The 16,317-nt window shown below is 40.8% G+C and overlaps 3 protein-coding genes across 3 annotated transcripts; 2 read left to right on the forward strand and 1 right to left on the reverse strand.

Annotated features, from left to right (window-relative positions):
* Nucleotides 1-20: 20 nt before the first annotated feature.
* On the forward strand, nucleotides 21-3,250 carry rasd2a (RASD family member 2a). Its single transcript, XM_020655406.2, has 2 exons — nucleotides 21-2,415; nucleotides 2,563-3,250. The coding sequence occupies exons 1-2, from the start codon at nucleotides 1,788-1,790 to the stop codon at nucleotides 3,078-3,080; spliced, it is 1,146 nt and encodes a 381-aa protein (XP_020511062.1). The 5' UTR covers nucleotides 21-1,787; the 3' UTR covers nucleotides 3,081-3,250.
* A 2,405-nt stretch (nucleotides 3,251-5,655) lies between these two features.
* On the reverse strand, nucleotides 5,656-12,131 carry rsad1 (radical S-adenosyl methionine domain containing 1). Its single transcript, XM_020655404.3, has 9 exons — nucleotides 11,647-12,131; nucleotides 10,654-10,787; nucleotides 10,364-10,568; nucleotides 9,914-10,279; nucleotides 7,888-7,951; nucleotides 7,500-7,647; nucleotides 7,100-7,154; nucleotides 6,315-6,418; nucleotides 5,656-6,021 (listed from the first exon to the last, which is right to left on the reverse strand). The coding sequence occupies exons 1-9, from the start codon at nucleotides 11,788-11,790 to the stop codon at nucleotides 5,874-5,876; spliced, it is 1,368 nt and encodes a 455-aa protein (XP_020511060.2). The 5' UTR covers nucleotides 11,791-12,131; the 3' UTR covers nucleotides 5,656-5,873.
* A 1,629-nt stretch (nucleotides 12,132-13,760) lies between these two features.
* Nucleotides 13,761-16,198, forward strand: LOC136183025 (GTPase IMAP family member 4). The gene is made up of 2 exons (XM_065964685.1): nucleotides 13,761-13,872; nucleotides 15,058-16,198. Exons 1-2 carry the CDS (start codon nucleotides 13,854-13,856, stop codon nucleotides 16,065-16,067), a joined length of 1,029 nt encoding a protein of 342 aa, XP_065820757.1. The 5' UTR covers nucleotides 13,761-13,853; the 3' UTR covers nucleotides 16,068-16,198.
* Nucleotides 16,199-16,317: the final 119 nt, after the last annotated feature.

Genomic DNA, 16,317 nt, shown 5'->3' on the forward strand with positions numbered 1-16,317 from the left:
TTGAGACAGAAACAATTTTATCCTTCACATGGTTTGGAACAATTGCATCGAATATGTATCAAATTCCCACTCTGCTCTGACGCACCACGGCACAAAACAAATCACAGCAATTTATTGTATGAAACATTGCATTTCAGCACATTTTACAGCCGAGGCCTCTCAGACTTCAAACTGAAGCGATGGGTTGTTTTCTGTAGCAGACTGCTGAAAATGTTATCAGGTTGAAATGAGATTGGAAGTTTAGAAAACGTGGACCAATTTGAGAATCCATCTTACATAAAAACCAAACATCGTGACAGATTTTGAAAATACTTTGCTGTCAGTTTTATAAATAACTTTAAATACCTCCAGTGTTGACACTGTGCTGTAGTCTTGCACATCATTGTTGTCAGATGTTATTTACACTGTTATATTAACATGTTTAAATGCTCTTATGTATATTTGGATCTGCATCATCACAGCTTACTGAGCTGTCATTATTGCTCATTTTGCATTGTTTGCACATTCATACTAACACATCTTTATTTATGATTCCTAACCTCTTTACATTTTGAAATCTATACACATTTTAACCTTGTTAATAATCTCTATTCAATGTTATCTGAAACTACAGATTTGCTCTCTGTCCAACTTTGTGGTGACACTTCTGCAGAGCAATGTTTCCCTCTGAAGGACCAAAATACATTTGATGATCAAAAGATGTACTGCACTTATTGAAGTCAGATAGCCATCTCCATGACAATCCGCCTTCTCTTTGTGTATGCCAGCATATGTAACCCATTCTCTAGGCTTCCACATGTGGGCTCTTCATCAGAGTGGCCTTGGTTGCTGTAAGGATAGTTTGATGCAGTACGAAGTCACAATTGTTCAATATGTTCTGATTCTTGGACTCTAGAACATGACAGATGTTCAGTATAAAGTCAGGAAAGTGAAACCTTTGATGGCCATTTTTTGTGTTCTAAGCCGAAACCTTCACTCTCCAATGCAGTATTGATTCACGCCCTTAAAGGGATCCTCCCACAGTTTCTTCATACAGGGAATTACTGAAGATGATACTGACAGTGCTGCAGAGGACTCATCATCGGACCTCATGATTCCTGCAGCAGAGAGTGGCCTGTTTCTCCAGCCTTTCTGCAAATCAGCGCATCGTGATCACTGCAGAAATCTACGGGGGTTGTACACAAGTATTGAATAACAAAATCCCAAATGCACTGTTATGTCAGACTATGCAGGCACATATTTCCAGTAGTCTGTTGGACAAACACTGGTTTCCATTTATACAAACAGAGAATACATGAAAATAATAGGCAGCCCTCAGTGCTGAAATAGAACTAAATGAACACAGCTAATTAGTGCTCAATCTCTACACCTTCAGTGTCCATGACTACAGGGCTTTAGTCAATTATGTGGACACTCTGTCTATGCATCCATTTATCTAGAATGAGGCAGGAAACCCCTGCTAGTGTGATGCTAAAAATACCCTTCATTTAATTAGGCTTTTAGATTTAGATCAGATTATTTTTTTAATTAACAACCCTTTATGTCAAAAGAAAATGTTCAAATGCATAATTGAAGTCACATCATTATTGGAGAAGTTACCAAAACTCATCTCTGTATATTTCAAGACTAATGTCATTTCTTCAAAGGAAAATAACAAGGGTCTTGAGTGGATAGCTTGTGAGTTTTTTTTTCTTAGTCCTGAGGATGCTTTATGCTTCTATAAAAGGAGTGTGTTCTCTGGATGAGCTCGTGACGCAGGGGCTGCGCTCGGTGTGGGAGTATAAAGGATGATGCTCGGCTCTGTTTCGAAGCACACATGGAGCAGCAGCTGGTTCGGTGAGATACCTCGGTGCCTGGAGACGCTTGGAAAGAACAGCGAGATGAACACAACAGAGAAGTTTTACCTTCCCGTTGATGGCATCTTCGAAATGTTCAACTCGCTTCACCACCAATCAAACATTACGCACACAGCCCTCCAGCTCCAGGGCGCAGCCTTTACCACATCAACCCAGCATCCCAAAGTCTCAAACATATCGAAGACAGGTATGGGCATAATCAAAACGGTCAGAGGCCATTGGAGGCAACAGGATAACCGAGAAAGTAGATCCTCCAGTTCTGGAAATCGACAAGTTTCGACTGATCGACTCCCCAAAAGGTCCGTGGATCTGCTGGAGCTGGGTCTGACCAAGCCAAAGAACTGTCACAGAATAGTTGTGCTTGGTGCGCCGAAAGTGGGTAAAACCAACATCATTCAGCGGTTCTTGGGTAAAGAATTTGAAGAGGACTATGAGCCCACAGTGGAGGACTTTCACAGGAAACTGTTCCACATAAACGGGGAGGCTTACCAAGTGGATCTGCTGGACGCTGCGAATGAGAGGAACTTCCCTGCAAAGAGGAGATTATCCATACTGACAGGTGAGCGCTTTCACTGTGTTTCAAAGTTTGTGAATACTATTTTACGCAAATGACTTGTTCTATGGATGTCATAGCCTCACAATGAGATTCAATATTATGCCTCAAGTGGCTTTTCAATAACTCAAGTGATGCTCTCTTTCCCTCCAGGTGACACATTTCTGCTCGTGTTCAGTTTGGATGACAGAGAGTCGTTCAATGACATCTGTGAGCTGCTCAACGAGATCAAAGCTGCGAAAGCAAAGCTGTTGAAGTTGAAACATCCTGCCAGAGTCCCAGTTGTGATCTGTGGGAACAAATCAGACTTGGACGCACCGAGGGCCGTCACACGGTCCGAGGTGAGCGAAATCCTCGGTGAAGATGTCGCGTTCTTTCAGACCTCGGCCAAAGACGGACCGGGACTGGATGCTATGTTCAAAGCCCTCGCCACTCTGGGCGGACTGCCTGACGAGACAAGTCCCTCGCGGCATCAGATGATACCCCTCCTCACATATCAGTCTCTGTACCTCGACCAGCGGGGCAGGAGATGGAGCCGCACGCGGGCACTCGGTGCGCCCTGCGCCGCCACAGACCCTTTGGCGCGCCGACCGAGCTTCACCAGCGACCTGCGGCTCGTGCTGAATTCCAGCACCAAGAACAACAAACCCGAGAGGTGTCAGATTCAATGAATTGTGAGCCTTCTCCAAAAACCAATTGTAGTAGTATGCTGCAATGTCATTTTATGTAAGGAGTTATACTCTGACGCAGCTGGCTGGACCAGTGCATTCATATTTTATGAAGTGTATTATTTTACTGTAATAATAAAAACCTGTTTTTCTTCATACTAATAAGTGCTTTGTCTTCAGTTTTATCAATCTGCTCATTTCCAAACATTTAATAAATGTGCATGCATAAAGACAGGGGCAGATATTTTTAGACTGGCAAGGACGTAATCAATATCTCCAGTTATGATGCAAAACATGACCGTAAGAGTAGGGCGGGGGGGGGGGGGGGGGGGGGGGTTGATGACTCAAACACCGACCTGAAACAGATCTTAAGACACGACATTGTTCACACTTGTAATCCTCACACAACCCTTTGTGTATACACAGCCTGATTAATCAGCGCCACTACTCTACACACTCATGTATCATCATGGTGCTAAGAGGAAACAAAAAGTAAGAGCATCGTTTTTTAATGAGGGGGAGGTGAGAGACACTGGACTCTGTGAAATCAGCACCATGGAGAGAGCCCACACGCAGCTCTGACTAAACTGTTCAGCAGCTGACCACAAGTTCCATTAATATCCTCTCAATAGTAAAAAAAAAAAAAAAAAAGCAATTTTGATGCACATCCTGCCCACTCACTCTTCGGGTTACCCGGAGGAGTGATTCAACCTGAAGGCTTTCCATTCAGGGTGGCCTTGGTTTGTGATGAGATGTTTGATGGGGGAAAAAAGCAACTGAAAAAGTAATTTTCAAATGTTCCATGTTAAGAACTTTAAAGTAAAACATGGCCTTCAATTTTCTCTGCTAAGCTTCATTCTTGAATACAGCATTGATCTTTGCCTCTTGACGTAGATATGAATGTATACAGCGGAAAATGAAATCAGACAAAAGCAGCTGAAGGTGGCAGTGCTGCAGAGAACTCATCATAAGGTTTGATTATTTCTACAGCAGAAAGTGAGCTTTTTTTCTCCAGCCTTTGAGCTCTCAGCAAGTCGTGATCACTGCATGAAACAACAGAGGCTCTGTCCAAGAAGAGCCTATCAAACCAGCCTCATTGAAAAGAAATGTCCCATATTTCCACAAGGCAGGCCATAATTCCAAGTGGCCTCTGGTAGATAACACTCTTGAGATGATTGTATGAACATACAATTATGAAATACATCAAAAATAAACTTAAACAACAAACACAATATTTGTAGTCAACCTAACAGCAATGTGTGAGAGGGGAATGAACATAATAATTAACACTTCACACTTCTAGTGTCCATGACGACAAGGGATTTGGGCAATCATTTGAACACTGTGTCCACTCTATCCAACAAAATGCAAATCTACTTCCTGTGCTATCAAAAGTCAAATTATACTAAACTGACTACAAAGTGAATTTGTTACATCAAAATGAACAAGTCCTAAATAAAAGCTGACAGGGACTATACCATCAGAATAAACATATAACTTGACTTGAGGTAGGAGAATAGCTTTGGATCTATTCAAACTATCATAATGCAGAGGTTGACTGTGGCCGAATATCTAGGACTCGTATATACAAAATTACAAAGTTCCAAGACTGTTATTTGGTTTGAGTTAATTTTATTTGTTTCAGTTTGGTGGCTTTCCTTTAAATATCTGAAACATTATATCCTGATTAAATACTAAAGCATAGTTCATTTCTTCTAAACTACAGAGAATTGTCTCTATTTCTTGGTCAATACTGCCTCATCACTTCATAAATCCTCCAAGAACAATTCAAAGAAAAACACCAAAACACTCCCCCCAGCTGATCACCCATTCCTTTCTCCTTCATTTGTTTCTCTAGTTCCTTTCTCTTCTGTTTGTGTTTTTCTATTCCTCGCTTGTTGTCTCCCATTACGCGCCCCCCCACACACACACACACTTTGTAAAGTGTCCTTGGGTTTCATGAAAGGCACTATATAAATCTAAGTTATTATTATTATTAAAAATATTACAGACATCTCTAAAAATGCCAAACCAAATCTCTTCCTCCAATCGAGAACCAATTACTGTGTCAGGGTGCCTTTGAATGTTCCAGTTGAACCTTTTCTTTGATGGGAGAGATGAAGAACTCAGGGTGAGTCAGGCAGGAGATTATTATTCATTTAGAAAGTACTCTATCGGCGGTGGTGAATGGTGTGAAAAGGCCGAGCACACGCAGCTATTGACTGAGGTGATTTTCATCGAATGTGAAATTGTAGCGCTTTGCCTGTGAGGATTTTCATGCTAAAGGGCATCTGTTAGTCAGTGTGATGGACGCGGGGACTGTGAAAATATGGAGTGATGTGAAGTTACATTCATCTTCTCAGCACGTGATTTTACCAACACAGCAAGAACTCACGTGTATCCTGCACACGGACACACACACACGCACACGCTCACACGCACGCACACGCACGCACACGCACGCATGCACACGCACACACACACACACACGTCACACACGTCACACACGACGTATGAGTTATAGACTTTTGTTAAAAACTGAAATTAGAATGAATCTTAGGGTACAAAACAGAGTTGATTTGATGTTTTTTACATGTTTTAATTCTGTGGCTTATCAGTAAAGTACGACTGCATTGGGAAAATATGACACAATACATATTGTTATTCAAGTAAGGCGTGTCAAAAAGATGATGTGGATATACAATATCCATTTGTTTTAAAAACTACAAACATGTCGTGTCAGTCTCACACTTCAGTGAGCAGTCTCTGAAGCTTGTGGCTCTGTGAACCTTGCTGTCATCTTGAGTTGGATGTCTTCTCTGTTGCTCCATCAGCATGGTTTTCCCTTCGAAGCCCCGGACTGATTCGTCGTTCCAGCTCCACCAGTAGAGCCGGAAGCATGCTGTCCAGTAAAGCCAGTCCATCCCAGGAGCAACGCAGACCTCTGACAAGGAGAAAAGAAAGGGATGAATGAGATAAATATTTTTTCAGACACACAATCAGATACTTCAGATATACTTCAAGCAAATGTTTAAGCATTCACCTGGTTTAAACTTCCAGAATGTGAATTTTCAGCTTCAGTTATAAATAACAGAAATATTCAAGTTTTAGAGAAACAGTCAGGCAAATTAACTATTTAATACAACACAAGAGAATTGGCTTAAGCATAATAATCCTGTCCCATCCCCACAAAAAACCTTTACATTAAAGTTTTTTAAAGTACTAATCAAAAGTCACCTCTCATCAAGAACAAGTTTTCCACTCTGTAGACATTCTTGGACTTCAACAGATGAACCGAAGATTTCATACAGCCCCAGTTCATGGCTGAACAACTCCCAGTGCTGTAAGTACCAATAAAGGATCAAAAACATCTTTACATTACTCAAAACTGTGGTGAATAGACCATTTGGATGGATATGCATCAGGTTTATGTACTGTGTGTTATGTATCAATGAACAGTATACGTGGGAGCTATATGTATATATTTGCATCAAGGTGTGTGAACAAATAATGGCGTGGTGATTTCATACATGGTAAATGGACTTGAGCTTGTGTAGTGCTTTTCTAGACTACTCAAAGCACCTTGACACCTACACATTCACACACTGATGGCAGAGGCTGCTGTGTGAAGTGTCCAGCAGTATCAACTAATATCATTCATAGACATTCACATGCCTCTGACAAAGCAACGGGAGCAACTTGGGGTTAAGTGTCTTACCCAAGGACACATCGGACATGTGGCTGCAGAACCTGGGGATCAACCTTCCGGTTAAGACTACCGACTCTACCTCTGAGCCACAGCCGCCCATATACGACACTGCTTTCTTCTGCACCTTTGAGGTTTTTACATACATTTCTGATTCGGATATATTTTATATATATATTTGTTTTTATTTCTTTAGCATCTTGACTTAGATGCAACAGACTTTTGTTCTACTGTGTACATATCTGGTATAGAGTCTGATTGACAATAAAGAAATTATTAATTTAAGAGTATATCATGAAAAATGTGCGAGCTTCACCTCGTGATGGATGCCCTCTGTCATTCTCATCCCCATCACCAACACCTCCTCCAAACTGCAAGAAAAAAAACAAATCATCTGTCATCATTATCAATCGCACCAGAGCTTCAGTGTGACCAACATTTGATGATAACAAGGACATGACTTGAGTGAGTACATTAAGATTCTGATAATAGCCTTTAACAAGAACAGACTGTGTAACAGAACGAACACATGTACAGCCACCTCTAACACAATGTTTCTCTCACTGTGTTTCGTTACTCTGCAGATTGGCTGACGCATTATTGCTAGATTTCACATGGACACAGAATGTCTGGAAACAGCAGCTGCCCCCCTTGTGTATTTGCAAATTTGCCCGTTACAAAGCACAACATTGCGGCCCATACGTGCAAGAGCTCACAGTTCAAGATGGCTGAGCTGAATCCGCCTACGAGTCCCATGTCCCCTCTGCTGGACTTCACGCATCCACACGTCAGGCTCCAGAGTCTGGGTCCTGGCCTCGCGAGCGACACCTCCCTCCCCAGGAACAACAAACCGCCCATGGGCTCCTGCCACACACACACACACACACACACACACACACACACACACACACACACACACACACACACACACACACACACACACACACACACACACACACACACACACACACACACACACACACACACACACACACACACACACACACACACACACACACACACACACACACACACACAATGAACTACATTTTCCACAAGTACACTTCTTATTAACCACATTAATCTTTGTAGATAATAGATCACCTGGGCCAACACCGACGTACTGTCTTCCCTTCCAGTAGCTCATATTGTGATGACTCACTGCGTTCTATGTAAAACAAAGTTAAAGCATTATGGTGCTGTCGTGATTGCTCCACTTGGAAGTGTTTCTAAGGGCCATATTGTGCAAAACAGAGCAGACGTCTGCACTCTTGACGTCTCCTTATTGAAGAAAAGTTACCAAGAAAACAAAGCAGAGAAGCTGAACACTAGTCAGAATAACCCTCAGAGTTATAAATATCAGCAAACATGTTTTGTTTGAAAAAGAAAGTGTCACTTTTATCTCTTGCTCTGTAACAAACCTCTACAATATCAAAGCATTCTGTGGAAGACTGCACTCAGTTCCAGCAGAAGTGCTTCAAACTAAAAGTCCTCCTTCGTTATAATAAGACTTAATGAGATGAAGGGCTACATTTGGACACTCAGCTGTCTCTATGAAGTGCTGGTAACTCTGGCACACATCATCAAGTGATATTAAATAAATCACATATCTTAATTCTTTCACAATAAAAGTCAAGTGATGACTAAAAGCAACCCAGAGATTTACACATTTTTAACTCTTTGAAAATTGAATTTTTAATCCATCTAATTATCATAGTATGGTATTTTCATTTTATTTAATCATTATATATTTAGTGTTTTGTTGTTGTTTGTTACTAAAACATGTACAGTATATGTCACTGTTATGCACAGAGGCACAACTTAGGATGAGAGTTCATGATTAGCTAAAGCTGCTGTTTATACTCTGTCTAAATAATGACACGCCCCCTGCACACTGGATGATGATTTCTGTCAGTGATTTTTATGGTAGTGGTCTTGTCTTGGACTTGGAGCACTCTGGTCTCGGTTAGTGTGGTCTTGACTACAACACTAATGAAAGCCATTATGTTGAGGATATATGATGAAATGTGTTGATCAGGGTTTTCTTCTATTTTGTTGTAGGGTATAAAATGAATCATTACTGGGGGACCTTTAGTGGGCTGTGAGTGGCTGTGTTGTGTTTGTGTGTTTTATTTATACTTGTTTGAATCCTGTGTTTTCTTAGTTAATGTCTTGTGAAAGAGGGGTAGATTACGTAAGATTATTCTTCATTCTCCTTCTTTTCATTCAAGATTGGATGTTTGTATCAAATTGTATTGTTTGGTCGATGAATAAAATAAACATTACAAATAAAATGTAAAATTAAAACGTCAACCGGTGTGATCAGATCACCACAGAGTAAAACATCTCAACAACAGCCACAGGATGGTTTGACGGTTCGACACATGGTTTTGTACAAACATTCATGGACTCTGACTGATTGTCTGACTTCTCCTCTAGTGCCACCGTGAGGTTGATATTTGTGTTTTTGTTAATTGGATAGGTCTCCATGAAATTTAGGACAGACATTCATGTCCCAGTCAGAATAAATTGTAAGATCTTTGGTCAAAACATGCACAATTTAATATATCTAATACTATGTGTTATGAAAAGCACCTGTAAAATGAATGAGCTTCAACTTGTGTTAGGTGCTGTTAAACAAATGTTAGCATGCTCGCAGAACGAGTAACACACCAACAAAAAACAAACAGAATGAGTCAATAAGTAAGATAAAATGAAAGCAGTGTTTAAAGACAGCTCATGAAGATTAACATTATGCCCATAAATAGTGATTTTTTGTTAGCCATGATATTTTAGCATGCTGATGTCAAAAGTACTGCTGTGCATTAGTACAGCCTTACACAGCTGCAAGCATGCCTGTGGACTCTTAGTCTTGTTGTTAAGTGTGGAGTTTATCACTCTTTTAGACAGTCATTTGAAACATTTAGCTGAAAATGAAACTTTTCCTGAATTCTTTTCCTTCTATTTGATTGGGTTCTATATTAAGCTGTTTCCTAGCTGTGTTTTTTTCCACTGTTGTGGTGCATTTTCATTCCTGGCCTCGGATAGGCCTCAAAGGAACTTCTGTATCCAGCTGAGGAGTTCAATCAGTGTTGTCGTGTGTGTTATGTTCCTGCTGAGGAGGACTTACATGTCGTGCGAAGTTAGACACCTCGTACTGCAGGAAACCATGCTGATGGAGAGTCTCTCTGGCACACTGGTACATCTCTGCTGTCACGTCGTCAGCCGGTACGCTCGTGTCTCCTTGTTGTACCTGTCTGAACAGCTGGGTGCCTCTTTCCAGGGTCAGCTGGTACAGAGACACGTGGTCATCGCACACGTTCAGCAGCTCAGACAACTCATTTTCCCAGGATTCAACTGTCTGTTTGGGCCGTCCGAACATGACATCTACAGACACCCTCCCGGGGCACATCCTTCTGGCCTCTTCGATGGTTTGCAAAGCGTGATGTGAACTGTGGTCCCTTCCCAGAATTTTTAAATCCTCATCCTGCAAAGACTGAAAGATTGACCATGTTATATGAAGACAATATGGCTGATATTCTAATCTATGCAATATGTTTTCTATAGATTATATACTCACCTGGACACCAATGGAGAAACGGTTCACTCCTGCATGGCAAAAGTCCTCTAGCTTTGACATTCCCACAGGTGTAGGGTTGACCTCAAGAGTGACCTCGGCCTTATCTGAGAGTCTTGCTTGCTTGGAAACAGTGTCGAGGACTGCAGCGATGGTCGAAGGGTGAGCCAGGCTTGGAGTCCCTCCACCAAAAAATACTGACGTGATACTGCATGAAGTAATCAAAAGTTAAGTGGTGGGTGAAAGCTGAAAGTGACACTAGATGATTTCATGCGGTTAACATATCACCTTACCGTGATACCTGACTGAGCCGCAGCAGTGTCTCTGTCTCTCTCTGAAGGCACTCAGTCATAATATTGTCTTTATTCTCTCTGGGTATGTATTTGTTAAAGTTACAGTAGGAACATCTCCTGAGACAATAAGGCCACTATGAAAGAAAGAAAGACAGACAGAGAGGTGACTTTAAAATACATTTGGCAAACTTCTGAATCATAACATGCATTTTCCTGAAAAAAGCCTAGACTGAAATAGAAATCTCATGAACTTCTCTAGTGACAGTGGCAGAGAGAAGGACCCTGAACAGAATGCTCTCCATCATGGACAACACCCCTGGCCATACGTCTATACAACACCTCACGGTTATGGTAGGGGGAAAGCCATAGGGGAAAGCACACACTTGGACTAATCTTCCTTTTCCCACTTCCCATCTGCACAGCTGTCCCAAGAGTCAGCCTCTAGTTGGACACTTTAATGATCACCTCAATTACTTACATAGCACCTTTAATTTAATGTTTGCACTGCCTGTTATTTAATGTCTGTTTTTGATAACTCTGCACTATCTGCTTTTTGAAACATTGCTGTACATATATAAACAACACAACTTCAGAAGGTCAACACTTTTTTATTCTTATTTTTTATATTCAGGTCTAATTACAGATTTTTTTCCTCAACTGTTTTTAGGTTCTTGTTTAAATTGCACATATATATTTTTATCCCTGCACGGGTTATGTACATTTCTTGTATAAGTCTATTTTTAATTGCACAGTTTAAGTTTGTTTCACCTAGGGGTGTTCTTTAAATCTTTTTTTCAGGTTAATATGTATGGGGGGGGGGGGGGGGTCGGTTTTGTGGTTTAATTTGTAACAAATGTTTCATGTCATGTACGTCTTTGTAACCTGCTACTGGATGCTTTGAATTTCCCTCAGGATCAATAAATTATCTATCTATCTATATGCATCTCTGCATACAAATTATTCAGTCAGTTGAATTGAACGAAGCCCACTCACATGCACGTAGAGGGACGCCTGCCTGGTGAGATGTGTGAGGTCTGTCCGGCCACATGAAGTTACCTCTCCGACTGAAGAGTCAGAGAAGCAGCGCACGCCGGGAGAGAGGACACACGTCGCCGCTCGAAACGTGTGTCTGATCATTCTTGTAGCAGCGTTTCTCTATCTGACCCAACATCTAACTGACTGCATCCTAAATGTTGGAGACTACTTGAGAAGAAGGCTTGTCCACTCGTAGCTGTTTCACTACCGCTACATCATTCTACCATCGTGGTTTCCATGACAACTCAGTAAGGTCATGACATTTCTCAACCGTGGACAATAAAGATAAGAGAGTCAAAGATATACAGTTAAAATCATGAACCTAACGTTGTGGGTCAATTGTTGAACATTTCAGCTAAAAACTGTGGACAGCTAAGCTAAATGTAGATTTCCCGACCATACGCCCCAACACCTGTGGTATGTTTACAACTACTTCCTGGTAGCTGTGACGTCGCCTTAACCAGGAATTGCGTAACCGTGATTTCCTCTTTGTTTGCTAGTGTGACCACACTGGGGCGCTGTTTTAGTACAGCACAGTAGCCTCCTCTGGATTGTTCATTGTGACTGCATACAAATAGCTTTCTCATATAGCCTACTGTATACTGAACATAGGCCTATCTTGAAGCCTAGGCTTTAAAATTGTGAGTGATTAAGTAAGTTAATGTGGACTTTACCCTTTCTACTTCTTTTTCAACTTGATTTGACATCGCCTACCTAAATTAACCTATAGCCTGATTAACTGTTGTCAATACAAAGAACTGAGACCACACATGTAGTCTGGTGTACAAAAAAACAGCAAAAAGTAGTGAATTGGCAGACCCTAATGGTATCATTAAAATGGTATCACAAAGTATTCACACATCACACATAGGCCTAGAAAAAGCTGTGGGGGTAGGGTTTACTTTTGAATCATATAAAAACATGTGGTTTAGTTACAGTGGGAAGTGCAAGACTAATTTTTTTTAAACAGAATATTCTATATTGATAATAAACCTCCTCAAGGCTATCATATTTGTCTACAAGTGCACCAACCTGAATATTGGTGTTAGGTATACTGTTAATGTTTATAAAGGGAGTTAGTAAGCAGGACATCCACCTATCTTTGTGTGCCAAACTTTTCAAATAGCACTTCAAAATGGCCAAATTGTGTTTTTCCAATAATTCAAGATGATCTTTTTCATTCAGAGAGATGTTTGTTGCTCTTTCTGTTAAAATATTTACACCAAGGTGCTTTATCACTTCAGTTGGGCACCTTTTTAGCTGTCAAACTCAGAGACATCAATTGTAATAAATGTAATAAGACCTCTTATCGTGTGAACATGGCAGTCTTCATGATGGTCTGTTTGCCTAAAGTTGAGTTGAATATTCTCTGATCTTTGTAAACACTGTCTTTTGTTGTTGACCAGTCTTTATTTGGAATATTTCTTTGTGCTGAACAAACACAGGATCAAACTAATTAAATGAGCTATTGATTTCTCTGGTCCCAGGGAAAAAACACAGTCTGGTGGACTGATGGGTAATCTGAGGTCACCTTTACATCCCAACTGTTATTTAAAAAAAAAACATGGATGCAATTAAAACTTATTGGGTTAACACTTGTTAAAATTTTCATCATTTCGAGCTACCCCTGCTTCCTGAGAGATAAACAGCTCTCAAATAATGCTCGTCATATTGTCATAATGACTTCTGATCAGCTGTTTGGATCCCTGATAAATGCTGGGGAGTTCTTTTGTAACCATGATGGTTATTCAAATGTTGTTTATCTGTGTATCAAGCAAAGAAAGGATCTAGCTGACATCCGGCACTAAAATATATATAACAGTGAAGTACAAAAACAAATTTACCAAACACAGTAGTTCTTAAGTAATATCATTATGATTATTATCATCATCATGTCAATAATTGTGAATGTGCTTGAATGAGGGTCAAACCCTCGGGACAATTTCCACTTAATATTAAATCGGTTACATAATTACAAAATCGAGAGAGAGAGAGCGAGATAGAGAGAGATAGAGAGCGATAGAGAGAGAGAGAGAGAGAGAGGGATGTGTTGAGGGATGAATAATTGCAAAGGTTATTCTGATGAGTTCAGTCCTCCGAAGCTTCAAAAACTTCTTCATTGTCTTCCTAAATAAAAGACTAAATCTGTGTTTTAAATCTGGCAAATGGATAAGAGGAAGAAAGGTAAGCGCACTCTTTTATTTTATCAATGATATATGACATGGATATAACTATCCTGCTGTTCTTAAACTCAAGCAAAAAAGGAACAGTTGTCTCGTTTCAGTCAACAGACCATCTAGCAGCATTTAGCAGTTAAAAGAGATCCAGCATTAGTGGATTGAGTTGCGGGTAGCCAATGCAAGTTTCTGACTGAAAATTGTCAACAAATAATTGATGGAAAGGCATTTCATTTGGGACAGACTTAAACAGTACCAAGGTGATTTGTTTACTGATCCTCTGCCTATTGATCCAGTGTCATCACTTGGGGAAATCTGAAAATGTTTCCATCAGCCTCTGCTTCACTGCTTTTGTGTTTATTTGTACATGTTGTAGCATTCCAACACAGTTAAAAATAAGATTGAATATGAAGGGCGTTTAACTTATTTTTATTTGTTTATTATCAGCATGTCAGCATCATTGTGAGCATTTGAGCATTTAGCTCAAAGCACAGCCTCACAGAGCTGAAAGGCTTTACTTTTCTATTAGAGGGGGTTACATTGTAAAAAATAAAATATCAAATAAACTTTTCTCGTTCTTACTGTGCATTGTAAGAAAAATGCTAACTTATTTGAAATAGCACAAACAAACTGCACCAGAATATAGATACAACAGCACCGCCATGATGAACTGTTTTAATGACCTAATATGACCCTTGTAAATGACATGCATCCATATATTTAATTTTACTCCCTTTTCCCAGAATGAAGACTTAATTTCAGTGGTTTTCCTAAGACCTCGTCTTACTTGTTGTCTCAGGATAAAAACGCTGATTTTCCCATGATAACGAGTTTTCTTTAGATCTTGAGAAACTGACATGTTATCATGGGAAAGCCCGTGTAGATAACGGAGACGATAACAAGTATGAAAGTCGAGATTGTGAGAAAACAACTAAAATGTACTCGTTGACACAGGAAAACAGAGTTAAATAAAATGTATGGATGTACAGTATGTTCCATTTTGGCTTCTGCAGTTTTTCACATTTCATTTTATGACCAATAACATATAAATTTGATGCACTTAAGACAATTTCACTGCAGGAGATTCACAAAACATGTTTTTATAATGACAGTATGTGGAAAAAAATGATTCACTCTTTATTACCTCATGCAATTCTGTCTTATTCAAACTGAACTCTTTGGTTTTTCACAGGATCTTCCACCGAATTAAGGCTTATGATTGTCGGTAGCAGTGGGACTCCACAGTTCCTACTAACCAATGCCATTCTTGGAAGGGAGGAATTTCCTGAGGATACCACAACCATTTCTGACAGCAGGAAGTATATTGGCGAGCTGGCCGGACGACGAGTGGCTGTGGTTAATGCACCAAACATCTATGACAAGGATATATCTCGACCCAAGAGGAAGAGGGAGCTGAGAAGGTCGAAATGCCTGTGTATCCCTGGTCCACATGCATTTCTTGTTGCCTTTGACATAGAGGATATCTCCCTGAATGACATGAAAGCTCCCAAACTTTTGAGGAAGCGCTTTGGAAGACACTGTCTGAGGCACTGCATGGTCCTCCTCGCCTATGATGGAAATCTGGAGGGTGCTGCCCTGGAAAAAAGGGTGCAGAAGACCGACTGGTACCTGAGAGAGCTGGTAGAGAAGTACAACGGGCGCTTTCAGGTTTTCAGCAAGAACTGGAGGGATCGTAGCCGCGACAGGGAGCTACTGCAGAAGATAGAGCGGATGGTGGCCTCTTTGGGAGGGGGTTTCTTCTCCAGCAGAACCTTCCAGAAGGCAGAGGACTTTGTGAAAAAGGAGGAGAAGAGGCTCAGGAAGAAGAGGTCAGCGGAGATAGAGAAGGCATGGACTGATCTGGAGAAGCAGATAGACGAGGACAAGGATGTCTACACCAACAATGTGGGCGCAGAGATCAGAGCCAAGGCGGAGATGAACAACGGGTGGCTCAGAACTTCCCTGGCAAGAGGACTGGGGATGGGATTTGTAGTCGGAGCTATCATGGGTGCTCTGTTTGGGTCCATCGAGGGTCCGGGTGGGATGGTTTTCTACGGGATCATAGGTGGTGCAGTGGGTGGATCAGCAGGAGGGACAGCCCATGTAGCTATTAAGCACATGGAGGACAGGGTGGCCCCTCCTGCCAGACTCAACTTTAACTCAATCTTTATCAATCGCTTCTTTGCAGCTCCTCGTCCTTGACTTTTGACCTTGAATTAGGTATAAAAAAAACTTCACACCATGTGGTCTTTGTAACACTTGCTGATATAGCTTGTACAAATGTAAATAAGGAAATCCCCTTTAGGTTGAACAAACCTGTTCCAAACTAAGCAGTCTAAGGGAACCACCAATGATCAAGAACTGCAAGTTTGATGCATGCATTAAACCCTTTTGTATATTTAATAAACATAATTGTGGTTTATGGCAGCCCATGAGAGAGTTTCTTGTTGTA

This window comes from Labrus bergylta, chromosome 16 (genome assembly GCF_963930695.1).
Source record: "Labrus bergylta chromosome 16, fLabBer1.1, whole genome shotgun sequence".
NCBI lineage: Eukaryota > Metazoa > Chordata > Actinopteri > Labriformes > Labridae > Labrus > Labrus bergylta.